Source organism: Urocampus carinirostris, chromosome 20, assembly GCF_059441175.1.
Source record: "Urocampus carinirostris isolate Australia breed hairy pipefish chromosome 20, RoL_Ucar_1.0, whole genome shotgun sequence".
Classification (NCBI taxonomy): Eukaryota; Metazoa; Chordata; class Actinopteri; order Syngnathiformes; family Syngnathidae; genus Urocampus; species Urocampus carinirostris.
Window position 1 is genome coordinate 18,270,691 of NC_142368.1, and position 13,346 is coordinate 18,284,036.

Consider the following 13,346-nt stretch of genomic DNA (forward strand, 5'->3'; position numbering starts at 1 on the left):
AAAAAAAAGGAACAGCTAGGAAAAAATAAACACAATGAGATTTATACATACAATACATTAATCAATTCATTCAAAAGTGAAAAATAATTTTGCATTGCCGGAAACTCAGCAAAATATGACGTGATGTCAAGTTTTGGACATATTTGATAATGATTTAGTTGCCACACTTGGAATTGCTGTTGCTCACTGTTGTTACGAGCGTTGCTCACCGACTTTGTGTGAACGCTCAGACCCCTGGAAAATTAGAGGGAACATTGGTTGTAGTCCAGAAAATCCGGGAAAGAAAAACAAGATGAAACCAAAAATAGAATAGGGAAAGATGACAAAAAGAATAAAAGAAAGGAAAAAGAGAAACCCAGAAACAAGCAGATAAGTGTGGCAAAACGAGAATAAAAAGAAGAGGCGGACTGACCAATGACGGCTCCTGAGAGCGTGATCTTGATGATGGGCAGCGAGGCGTCGTAGGCTTCGTGCAGGATGTGGACCTGCTGGTTCTTGAGCGAGTTCTTGGCCACGATGCTCTGCAGGCCCTCCAGGATGCGGACCCACTTTCGCTTCTCGGCCTCGCTCTCGGCCAGGACCAGCAGCGACACGCAGCACAGCAGCGAGCTCAGCTGCGACGACGTCACCTGCGTGCAAAAGCGTGTGTCGGCTCCAGGCTCCGCCTTCCAACCGGCGGGGGCGGGTTCACCTACCCGGAAAATGCACGGAACGTCCTTCCTGGAGGCGTGGATGACGTCCGACGCCAGCACCGAGCTCACCGAGAAATCCTCGTCCCTGAGTGGGGGAGGTCACACATTGTAGATCGGGGGTTAGCAAACTGCAGCTCGTCGAGCTTTTTAACCCCTTAACGTTCTTGAGAAATTCACCTTTAATACCGATCCAAGACATACACAGAGTAAATTTTTCTTAAATGATTCGGAGAATGTGGGTGGTGCTGGTCTCATCTGAAAAGTAACACACTGAAGTTTTGTCCCCCACTAAATATCACTGCAAGTGCTACTAACATTGAGTAATCTGAGTTATAACACACAGAAATAAAAAGCCGATTAAATGCCTGCAATTGAGTGTAGCATGGGCATCTTACCTGGATGCCTTACCTGATACCTTGAAAAAAGGGTAGGTTTGGGCATTTCTAAAGGTGTCTTTTGGCCACAACAAGTTTACAACAATAAAACCTATGCAAATGATCGTTTTAATTGGGCCATTTTTTTTAGACATTGTGAAAGAGTTGTAAACGTTGGAATTCTCAGTATTGTGGACACTTGCGCGTAAAAATGGTGCGTAAAAATGAATCATACTTATTTCCAGGTTTAATTTGAACACAAAAGGGACATCTTTACATCGATTTATTCCACATTTCATTGGTTAACCTATGTGTCAGTCCTCATTTGACTCAGTCAGTTTTGTCTAAAGCACGGGTCGGCAACTATGACATGCGTGCCAGCAGTGGCACGCATGGCGTTAACCAGCAGTGTTGGGTAGGGTTACTTTAACTTGATTACTTTCAATTACTTTTGGATTACTCCAATACCAAATATGCTAATAAAAGACAAAAGAAACTAAATATGAATAAAATTACTAAATTTTGTGCAGGCTTGGGGAGTAACGGAATACATGGAACGGCAAAAATGATATTGGCAAGCTGTTTGGATTTATTTTCATTTTGTTTCTGTCGCATTTTACGTTAGTTTTGCCGGAGATCAAAGAGATCAAAGCCAGGAGAGAAAGCTTATCACGTGTTGTGAGTCATAGTTTTATTCATATTTAGTTTCTTTTGTCTTTTATTAGCATATTTGGAATTGGAGTAATCCAAAAGTAATTGAAAGTAATCAAGTTAAAGTAATCCTATCCAACCCTGTTAACCAGTGGCAAGCGAGCGCATGGCAAAATAATGATTACGTATTTTTTTTAATTCGTATTTTTACATGAAATTTCGCTAATCCCAGTTGTGCACCGTGTTGTCTAGAGGCTTTACGGTGGTGCCCCTCCTCCTCTTCTCCGTGTTTGACTGTGTGTCTGGCAGCACCAAGGAGAGGAGGAGAGATGCGTGTTTTAACCCAGCCAATGAAACAGACGCTCGCGATAAATGAACAAACCATGACGGCTTTTTGAGCGAAAAAATCTCGTTCTTTCCAGCCAGCGTGGACAGATGTCTGGGCTTTGTGCAAAAAAATGCCTGCGCTGTTTGTGCATTATGCTTCGAGAGCGTTGTACCTCGCGCATCAAGTGTTAAACATCGTTCCGAGACCAAACATGAACATTAATTGAAGGAAGATTCTGACAAGGCTGAGACAATTAAAATGCGCTGTGTCCAGGTACAGCAAACAAACACAGACCCAGAAAACATTTGTCCCTGCTAAAAACACCACCACTGAAGCAAGTTATCACATTGCTCACTTCATAACAAAGCACGGAAAACCATTTATATCTGCGACCAAATCAGCTGTTATTTCTGTTGCACTTACTTTCAAGTGGCCATTATTTCAAGTAATGATATTTTCTGCAACATGTATGTGTGTATGGTAACTGTCCATATCACTTGTTTTTTTCTCCGTCCTCCTTGTCCCTTTGGGTGTCTACTACAAAAATGCTGCTACACATTTAATACAAAAATACTCCAAAACCAATACAAAACTGAACATCAAATTTAGAGCTTAAAATAGGAGCATTATATATTATTTTGCTTTCATTCTTACAGAAGTACTATAGCACAGAAATACTACAGTAGTAGTAATATCATACAGAATCAGTGCTTAAAGACAGACAGGGACCTAATGTATTCTTTTGCTTTGATTTTGAAAAATACCACAAAAATACTATTAAAGAAGTACTATAATACAAAATACTACAATAGAAATACTACTAAATCAATACAACAGAAATACTAAAAATACTACAGAAATACTACAAAATACGATAGTAATATTACTATGATCACAACAAAAATAACAGTAGAACTATAAAACAAAAATACTACTGCAGAAATATTACCTATGTAATACTACAGAAATACTTAAAATACTACAGAAATACTACAAAATTACTACGATGGAATCATGAAAAAAAATATAACAGTATTACTATAATTAGGAGCAGGGTTGGGTAGGGTTACTTTAACTGGATTACTTTCAATTACTTTTGGATTACTCCAATACCAAATATGCTAATAAAAGACTAAAAGAATGAAATGACAAAATTTCGTGCGGGCTTGGGGAGTAACGGAATACACGGAACTGCAAAAATGATGTTGGCAAGCTGTTTGGATTTATTTTCATTTTGTTTCTGTCGCATTTGGTGTTAGTTTTGTCGGAGATCAAAGCCAGGAGAGAAAGCTTACCACGTGTTGTGAGTCATAATCTTATTCATATTTAGTTTCTTTTGTCTTTTATTAACATTTTTGGTATTGGAGTAATCCAAAAGTAATTGAAAGTAATCCAGTTAAAGTAACCCTACCCAACCCTGATTAGGTGAAACAACTACAGAAATATTACAAAAGTACTACTCCGGAAATACAGTAATACGACAAAAATACTAAGAAAAAAAACACAGAAGTACTACAAAGATCCTACTACAGAAATACTACCAAAACGGAATATCAAATTTAGCGCTTAAACAGGCACTTTATATGATGTTGCTTTAATATGAGCTATTTGATGAGACTAATCTTGTAAAAAAAAAAGTTAAAATACAACATGTAGATGTTTGCATGTGTATTCATTCATAAATGCAAACACTTGGATAGGTTTCCAGGACCAGCCCCTTGGACGCATTTTTCAACTCACTTCCCACCCCTGTTGTAGATAAACTCAGCCTAAATGCAAAAAGAAATCTGGATGGGGTTTTACCTGAGATCCAGCACCAGACTGGCCACCACGCCAGGCTGCGTGCTCTTCCCCTCGGGTACGTCGTAAAGAAAGAGTTTGCAGTCCGACACCACAGCGAAGGCTCGCTGCCAGCCTTTCTTCACGCCGCTGGGCTTGGGAATCTGGTTGTGCATAAAAGAGACCATTTTTTTCCATTAGGCACAGAACCAGTAGTGTTCCTCCCCACAATTATGCAGACTTTTGCAAAAGACATTACGCGCAGAGGAATTGGGGAATTTAGTCTCATAGTTGACTCTCTGTGAAATTTTTGAAGGAACACATTACTTTCAACATGGCGAATCCTGTTAACACAACATATGAGGCAGCTCCGAAACAGACAGTGATTGTAGTGAGCAATAATTGCCTTCCTTGTCGCTGGCGGCCTTAAAGGGATTATAAAAGACCATAGGTTTAGTGTTGTGTTGTTGGCTCGCGGTTATCCTGCCTGCTTACTGCATGTTTTCGGTCAGCCAGCCTCCCTTTCCACCGATTGGTCCAAGTTAGCCATTTTTAGCAGCCGGCTAGCCTGCAGGTTTAGCCCTCATCTCATTAGCTGCACCGCTTATCCACAGTAGGGTCACGGGAGTGTAGGAGCCCATCCCAACAATCATCGGGCAGTGGGCAGGGGACACCCTGAACTGGTTGCCAGCCAGTCGCAGGGCACACAGGGACAGACAACTCGCTCGCTCATTCACACTTAGGGACAATTTGGACTGGTCAACCCACCTGAAATGCATGTCTTTGGAATGTGGAAGGAAACCGGAGTGCCCGGAGAAAACCCACGCAAGCACGGGGAGAACATACAAACTCTGCACAGTAAGTCCGGTAGCTGGATTTGAACCCACACAAGAGATTCCCAAGACCTTAGAACTGTGCCGCACACGCGCTAACCACTGCCCCGCCGTGCTGCCCGGGTTTAGCCCTATTTGTGTTATTTTGCCAGTTCACCCCATTTTGGCAGCTCGCCATTTGTTGTACCAATTACTGCACCCACCTGCGACACAACGCCTAAGCATTCCCCACAAAAACTACCAAAACTTTGCTTAAAACACTCATAACCTTCCTGACTAGTTAACGTGTTAACCAATAAGGTGACTGGCTCGCTAGGATGCTGGTGTGCTTCACATGACGTCAACGCTCAGAAAGCTCGGACGAGACTGTCTTCAAAATGCATTATCTTGGAAAGAATAATGAATTATCTTGCGAATCTCCGTGTTTTTTTTCGGCCATTTTTCTCCACAAAAACGACCAAAACGTCGCACAAAACACTTGGAACCTCTTTGACTAACACATGAAACAATATTACTACAAAATATCACAGTAAGTCTACTATGATTACAACAAACCTAATTCTATAGTAGAACTTCAATAAAAGTATTCCTGAAGTAATACCAGAGAAATACTGAAAAAAATACTACAACAGAATTACTACACAAATTCCACAAAAAACATTATAGTAATACTACAATATACTACTAGGGAAACATTACAACAATACTACAACAGTAATACTATAAAAACGATATACAGAAACATTACAAAAATACTACTGCGCAAATACTATAATGCAGGAAAACTACTACAGAAATACAAGAAAAATACTACTACAGAAATACTACGTAAAAATACTATACTACAGAACTACTACTGCAGAAATACTACAAACTGGTGTCCCTCCAATGACATCACAGCTCAGGATGACAACAAGACAAGCTGTCTTAAAAAAATTTCCTCATGTTGAGGTTTTTGAGTTTTTCCTTACCCTCATGTTGGTTCCAGATCAGGGGATGGTGTAATAATAGTCTGAAAAAATAGTCTGTGTAATAACCTGTGAAGCCCTTTGAGACTCTTTGTGATTAAGGGCTATACAAATAAAAATGACTTGACTACTATCTTGGAAAATAATTGCAATATATAGATTAAAATATATAGATTTCATGCAAAATCTATCTACTATTTCCTCACATTTTAAATGTATAAGAATTTGGGATTACATTTGTGTGGAGGGGGAAAGTTTCTGGTAGTTACCCTGACGTATCCTTTATAGGCAGTCCCGATGCCTCTTTGGACGTCAATGCCCTGTGGTCTCTTGGATTGCTCGGCCGGGATGGGGCACACAAAGGGGGCGTGGTCTTTGCAGGCCACATGACAGATGAAGGAGCAAACTGTGAAGGCAGGGAATATGTAAGGGTGGGAGGAGCCTAAAGGGGTGTGGTTTGCTATTTTACCTTCGCAGGCGTAACCCTGTCGCATGAGGCCCACCATGAGGGACGTGCAGTGGGTGCACTGCGTGGGACTGGAGAAGGTCTTGATGCTGAGCTGGTGCGCCTTGAGCTGCAAACACATCATAAGACCAGACATGAGAAGACACGGCCACCTCCTTTATCTCAGGGGCATGGTTGGGACCAGTGTTCCCTCTAAGCTGCACGCGTGCGCAATTGTGCACTGCTCGCACATTCTCAGCGCACAAGAAAATCTAGCCAGCGCACAAAAATCAGGGCTCAAAATTACTAATTAAGAAGCGACTTAAGTCAAAGTTACAGTGCATGAAGGTAAAAATACACGGGTTCCCCTGACGCTGTGCTCTAAATGCGGTATGTTGAAGTCAAGGTTGAAGTAGAACAAAGTTGAGTTAAGTCAGTAGAGTTTTTCGAGAACCGGCTTCTTCGGCTCGGCTCACTAAAAGGAACCGGCTCTTTCGGTTGTTTTTGCTTCTTTCATCCCTATATGACCAAATGTTATGTAAAATTATGCACAAAATGACTAAGGAAGGGGGGAATGGAACAAAAAAGAAAAAAATACCAAAATGAAAATGTAGTGAAAAGCTGAGAAAAAAGAAACAAAAGGAAGAGGAAAAAGAAGGAAAAATTTAGAAAAAAGCCAGAAGAAAAGAAAAGAAAGAAATGTAGGAAAAAAGTAAATAGAGAACAAAAAGAAAAAAGTAACAGCTCGGAAAAAATAAACACAATGAGATTTTTTTAAAGGAATTTTAAAAAAAGTAGAAAAAAACACGGAAAAAAGAAGAAAAAGTATGTGTTGCATTCAAATAATTTCCAATTATATCAAATGAATCTTTTGCCAACATTGTACTTCCACTAAAAAATGTGATTAAGTACAGTTCTGTATCTTACAACCGACTCAATAAGCCCCCAAAAATGTTAATATTATGCGGAGAAAATATATCAGGAAATAAAAAGAAATGGATATCTTGTGAAAGAATTGTAAGAACAAACGACAATTGTAGGCCGTACAACCTCTGCAATCTTATTCAATTCATTTAAAAGAGAAAAATCATTTTGCATTGCCGGAAACTCAGCAAAATGTCAAGTTTTGGACATGTTTGATAATGATTTAGTTGCCACGCTTGGGATTGCTGTTGCTCACTGTTGTTTCAAGCGTTGCTCACCAACTTTGTGTGAACGCTCAGACCCGTGGAAAATTACAGGGAACATAACCTATTATGGAGGAACTTGATCAGTTTTCTCGGTAACAATTACGCTAACACGTTATGATTATAAGATTCTTTATTTTCTGTGGTGCAGTTGAAGAGTATACGGTGTCATACGTTCTGAATTCATTTCGGTTAAAAAAACCTTTTTTTTTTCCTTTATTCAGGGTTCCAACAGCTAATGCAGTGTCTGAAACTCATAACAAAAATTTACCAGACACCAGGGCAGACAACTCTGAAAAGTTGCCTGCCCCGCCATAAAGTTGCCTGCCCCATTTTTCACAATAATACAACTAATCGCAAAAAAAACAATGTTGCAAAGTATTAAGGATTGATAATCAGAATATATAAGAGAGCAACACTTTAAAATTAAGTTTATTATAAATCTACTTATAACATTCATTGCATGAATATGACAGCTGTTTTCCATCTGCCATCAGTATGTACCTTCATTGACTCATGTCATTTATGCAATGTTTGCGATGCCTCGTCTGACACAAGCCACGTAAACTCCTCTTTCCGCGATGCTTTTAATGTACGTTTACGTTTTGTAGCGTCAGAAATTTTGTTAGCTTCTTTTGAATATTTCTTCTGGGGCTGAGGTTGAGTCTTGATTCCTAACCATTTATCCATTTTTCGTGTGTTCCCTGTGCATCTACCTTGGAAAAGGATATGCAAATGCACAACCTCATAACGCTTGGGAAAGCTTGAAGTTATTCGATGCAGGCTTCTGATTGGCTGCCGAGTATGCAAATTGCCAAACAAACCGAAATTTCCAAACCGAACGAAGATTTCAAAATCGAAATAAAGCAAACGTTTAATTTGAAAAAAAAAAAAAACGCTTTTTTTCTTTTTCCTTGCGGCGGAGACGTTTTGTAAGTATTGCGCCCGACGTAAAAGCTGCACACCCCGGACATTATTTCAGACACTGGCTTAAGACTAGTTCAATTCAAGACTTTTCCTGTCTTTAGAAATGAAATTAAAGACCAAATGAACCCAAAAAAACCCACAATTGAAACAAAGGGAGATTTAAGACATTTGAGAGTAAAATTTGTAAACAAAAGCTTAATTTGTGGTTATCAAATTTATATATCACCAGAAATAGCACCTGGGCTAAACTTGCGAACAAGGTATATAAAGTTGGACAGTACCTAGAAATTGAGAAGGAGATCTCTGAGCGGTTTGAAGCCCAGAGACAAAACTGATGTGGAGTGCCTCGGCTAAGTGTTTTTTTTGAAAGCTCTTACGTTCTCTTTTATTTCTTTTAGTATGTGACTATTTTCAAACAATTTTAGGGGGTCAATTTGTATGCAATGTAGGCTTATATGCGAGTATATACACGTTCATTTGTAACTAGATAGCTACTTTTCAGAGTAATGCACTACTTTTTGGTGTCAGAACTCAGGGGGGTAAACTGATGAGGAAGAAGGAGGCATACCTTTAGCGAGCTCATGGATGAACTTTGGTAGGTGGCTGAGGGGCTCATTGGGAGTGACAATGACTTCAAATCCTGACGAGAAAAAGCGCAAGTGTCAAAACACTTCATCTGCTTTTGTGGTGTTGGGCATCAGAGTCTTACTTCATTCTCTGAGGCAGACGAGGGTGGCGTGCTTTGGGATCGCAAGGGGGTGCCGTCGAGATCATGGGTCTGCAGGTTGAACATAATTGAAGACGAAAATGAAATGCTTGGATGAAATATCTGGGGGGAAATCTAAGTTTACATTTCCCAAAGGCTCATTTGTTTGATTATTTGCAAGGGTTCAGTCAAGGAAAACACTCGAAACCTCGCCCGGAAGATTCAGAAGTACCCAAAAAGCCATTGAAGAGTGCAGTAACTGCAATCCCAATTTGATGCTACTTGCCACCTAGCTAATCACATTTTCACATTTTTAAGTGTGAGATGGAAAAAGTGTTTTGATTATTTTTTACATGACTTGTGCCATGTTGTTAACATTTTGCCAAAATATATATATACAATTGTGGTCAAATGTTTACATACATCTATAATGCCATGGCTCTTTTGACTTTCCAGTTATGTCTACAATTACCGTCAAGCACGGTAGTGGTAGTATTATGCTGTGGGGCTGTTTTGCTGCCAATGGAACTGGAGCTTTACAGAGAGTAAATGGGATAATGAAGAAGGAGGATTACCTTCAAATTCTTCAAGATAACCTAAAGTCATCTGCCCAAAGATTGGGTCTTGGGCGCAGTTGGGTGTTCCAACAGGACAAGGACCCCAAACACAAAAAGTGGTAATGAAATGGCTAAATCAGGCTAGAATTAAGGTTTTAGAATGGCCTTGCCAAAGTCCTGACAAAAACCTATTTGAGAACTTGTGGACAGTGCTGAAGAAACAAATCCATGTGAGATAGCCATCACATTTAACTGAATTGCACCAATTCTGTTAAGAGGAGTGGTCAAAGATTCAACCAAAAGCTTGCCAGAAGCTTGTGGATGGCTAGCAAAATAAAATATACAGTTGTGGTCAAAGGTTTACATACACTTGTGAAGACTCTGATTTTTCTCTGATAGAGTGATTGAAACATTCATGAGGTTTGGTTCTTTTGGGTTAACAGAAAAAGTGATCGAATCTGCTGGGTCAAAAATATACATACATCACCGCTCATATTTGGTAACATGTCCCATGGCCATTTTCACTTCAATTAGGAGCTTTTGCATCTTGACTTTTCTTTTATTACTACCTTTCCAACCTTTTCCTCTTGTAAAATGACAATACAAATAATTAAGAAGGTAAGAAAATATATCACACATGACATTTATTTATTCATTTAGCAATCATTGTAAAAATAAAGAATTCAAAAAGGATTTTTTTTAATAACATGGGAAATTCAGCAAAGTATCTTACAATTTTGCTGATTTACAGTATTTTTTTTCAAACAGATGTAAAATGTATTAAAACTAAAAAATGTTTTTTAAGAAAAAAGGATTAGGATTTTCATTGCAAGGCATAATTTAAAAAAATTAACCTTAAAATTTGTGCACTTTTCCTATCAATTTTTACATTAAATATATTTTAACTTGCGTTTTCAAGTGACAAAAAATGAACAGGAGGATTTTTTTCTTTGAGGAATCTCATTTAAAGTATTTGTTACAAAAATAATAATATACTTTTACCATATTCACTGTCAGCTTACTTAAATGGCTGATAAATGTCATTGGCACTGACCTATTTGATGAATTGAAGAACATATAGTAAAATCGTAATTTTCTTGCTCAAATAAAGTATATTAAAAATAGTTCTCGTCAAATAAAATTAAAAAAAAAACTTATAAATCATTTTCCTGTAAAAGAAGGTTGACTTTTCTTATCTTAGGCCCATTTTAAAATAATTATTTTATAATAAATGCAATTAATTCAAATACAAAATCCTCACAAAGTACAATACATTTCGACTTAAATAAGAAATTAGAATTGTCTTTACTGTCATTAGTAACAACGTAGTGAACATTGTTTACAATGAGATTAGACGTGACACTCCAGCATTAGCATGTAATAAAGACTGTAAAGAGAAAAATAAGATCAAAAGTATATCAGGTTAATTAGGGAAACAAATTGTCAAGGTACTGCTTGGAGACTGGCCCAGTTTGTGTGACCTTATGTGAACGTTTCTTTCATATTAAAGGACACTCCCTGTGTAGAAGCACAAACTCACTCTGAAAGTCAGGTCGGGTGCCAGTGGTGACGTGTTGAAGTATTCAAAGATGGGGTCCTGGAAGTCTGGGAGGTTCAGCGCTGTGCACAAAGTCGACGCTTTTCAACATCTAAGCTACGGTGCTAACGCTAGCTCCATTCTGAGGAGTCAACAGGCAGCCTCACCTTTATCCGTACGGGATCTTCCGTCCTCCATTTCCTTCTTCAGATTCTCGATCTGGGACGCCATCTCAGTGCCCCGCTCTTCTGAGTCCTTCAGCTTGCTGCACGCACACATTGAGTACGGAAGAGAACAGTGTTCATTTTACCTGTGAAAAGTGATGGGTCCCGGGGACTCGCATGCTCAAAAATGTATGGGTCCCAACAGAGATCTATGGGTCCTCAAAATTTAGTCTTATCGAGGTTGAAATCGTAAATCAGTGACAAATATATCATATAAATCTATATATTCATTCAGTTTTAATGATCAAATTATGAATTCATTTTCTGCATCAAATTATTGTTGGTAATATACCGATTAAAGGGATAACCACAAACCTGTCTTCTTTTCATTTTCTCCATTTATACTTCCTTTTTTTCTTAACTTCTTTATACAACATAATTCGTAATATCAATCATCAAAACAAGTGAGCCGTTTAAGAGCCGGCTCTCTTTAATGAGTTGAGCCAAAAAAGCCGGTTCTCTAAAAAGAGACTGACTTCCTTTCACTACACAACTCGAACGCGTTTGACTTGATTGATTTGCAGTTTCGTGATAGACGGTGTATACCGGATGGTACCCATAATTGACAAATTTTCGTTTCCCAGTACAGCTTTCCTTGTACGTCGTACACGTCTTAAAATGCATAATAAACGTACTTTGTACGGCAAAAACGTACAGGTTGACGGGTATGAATTTCTCTGCGTTTTTTTTGTGCCGGAATTATTGCCGTTGTTATCACTTTCTGAATTATGTTTCGACTTACGACTGACACTGAAGAAATTACCAATTTTGTGTTGATTTTCACCTAATACTGTTTTTTCGGAGGCATACCTAACCTCCGCTCGACAACAAGCACCACAACAATGATGTAATCTCGAAGCAACGAGATCTCGTTGGCCGAGCTCGGCGTGCAGACGATAACTCGAACCACGAGACCAAAACAACAATGGCGGATCTGCCTGACGAAAAGTTTGGAATACGGTAAATCTTTGTTAAAAAAAGTAATCGGCTAATAATGACAATTTTGGGGCAAAAAAAGTTGCGTCCCGGGGACGCACGCTGATTCGAGACTATGGGTCCCCAGCAAAAATGATGCGTCTAGGACGCAGGCAAACGAGAACACTGAGAGGCTCCCGTTATCTTGCCTCGACAAGAGGCCAGTGTTTCCCATAAAATAGGATGATTCTGGTGGGCCACCGGGGTATAATTGATCCCGCCAGAGTCTCATAAACTTGTATTTAAAAAAAATATATAATAATGTTTATTACTATAGACAACTGCGAAGTTAAACAATAAAACCTTTAGGTTTCTCATGATCGAAATGCCATGGTGTGAATTTGTGCCGCTTCTATATTCAGATCACGTAGCCCTTCTCTCTTTTTCACTCAGCCTCCTTGTTATAAATTTATGCCTGAGTCGAAACTAACAGGCACACTTTGAGGACCTCTTTCTACCCGTCCTGCTGCTGCATCCTGCCTGCCAGGAAGAAAAGAGTGCCAAATCTGTGTGCCCATCCCTACCAGAAGCGAAAATGACAAAGGCAAACATGAAGCACAGCGTGGACTTTTTTTCAACTATAGAAAATGACAATACCAAGTCTTGTATGGAAAAAAAAATGTTTTCTTTGTTAGACCGATCTTGTCTTGCCCATTTGGGCTTTGGTCCGAAAATATTTCTATTACTTTTGTATACAGTTCAAGCTTGCAATGTAATTTTTGATAAAAAACATTGAAACATTTTTAGTGGCTAGAATCGTTGTGCTGTCTTTATTGTAGATATAAACCAACTCAAGGGGGACGGTTTAGATAGTCAATGATCATGACATTCCTGTCTTTTTCAGACTGCCTGGCTGGTGGTGATAGAATAGAATAAAATAGAATAAAATAGAATAGAATAGAATATGCCTTTATTGTCATTGTTACAACATGGGATATATTGTAACAACAAAATTGGACGACTGAGGGAGAAGGACTGTTTCGAGATGAGTCAGGGGACCAGCGTCTGGACCTGAAGCATGCCAACGCCTGCATCGACCAGCCGGCAGAGATGGGAAGCTGCGTCGTTGCTGTCATGGACTTTTGGGACAAATTTCAATATATTACCTATTGTTTACTTTTATTGATGTTCACAATGTTTGTGTACTGTTACCGAATGCTATA

General features: G+C 39.0%; 1 protein-coding gene across 4 annotated transcripts in view; it reads right to left on the reverse strand.

The window, feature by feature from the left end:
- The window catches only part of cdc42bpb (CDC42 binding protein kinase beta (DMPK-like)), a 67,575-nt gene that overhangs the window by 21,504 nt on the left and 32,725 nt on the right, over positions 1 to 13,346 (reverse strand). For all 4 annotated transcript variants that reach the window (XM_088324718.1, XM_088324719.1, XM_088324721.1 and 1 more), the window contains exons 19-27: positions 11,152 to 11,249; positions 10,988 to 11,067; positions 8,894 to 8,962; positions 8,753 to 8,824; positions 6,095 to 6,200; positions 5,895 to 6,031; positions 3,849 to 3,988; positions 696 to 777; positions 413 to 629 (exon numbers count right to left, since the gene is read on the reverse strand). In XM_088324718.1, the coding sequence (XP_088180844.1) occupies positions 413 to 629; positions 696 to 777; positions 3,849 to 3,988; positions 5,895 to 6,031; positions 6,095 to 6,200; positions 8,753 to 8,824; positions 8,894 to 8,962; positions 10,988 to 11,067; positions 11,152 to 11,249 (1,001 nt within the window). The remainder of the gene's footprint in view (positions 1 to 412; positions 630 to 695; positions 778 to 3,848; positions 3,989 to 5,894; positions 6,032 to 6,094; positions 6,201 to 8,752; positions 8,825 to 8,893; positions 8,963 to 10,987; positions 11,068 to 11,151; positions 11,250 to 13,346) is intronic.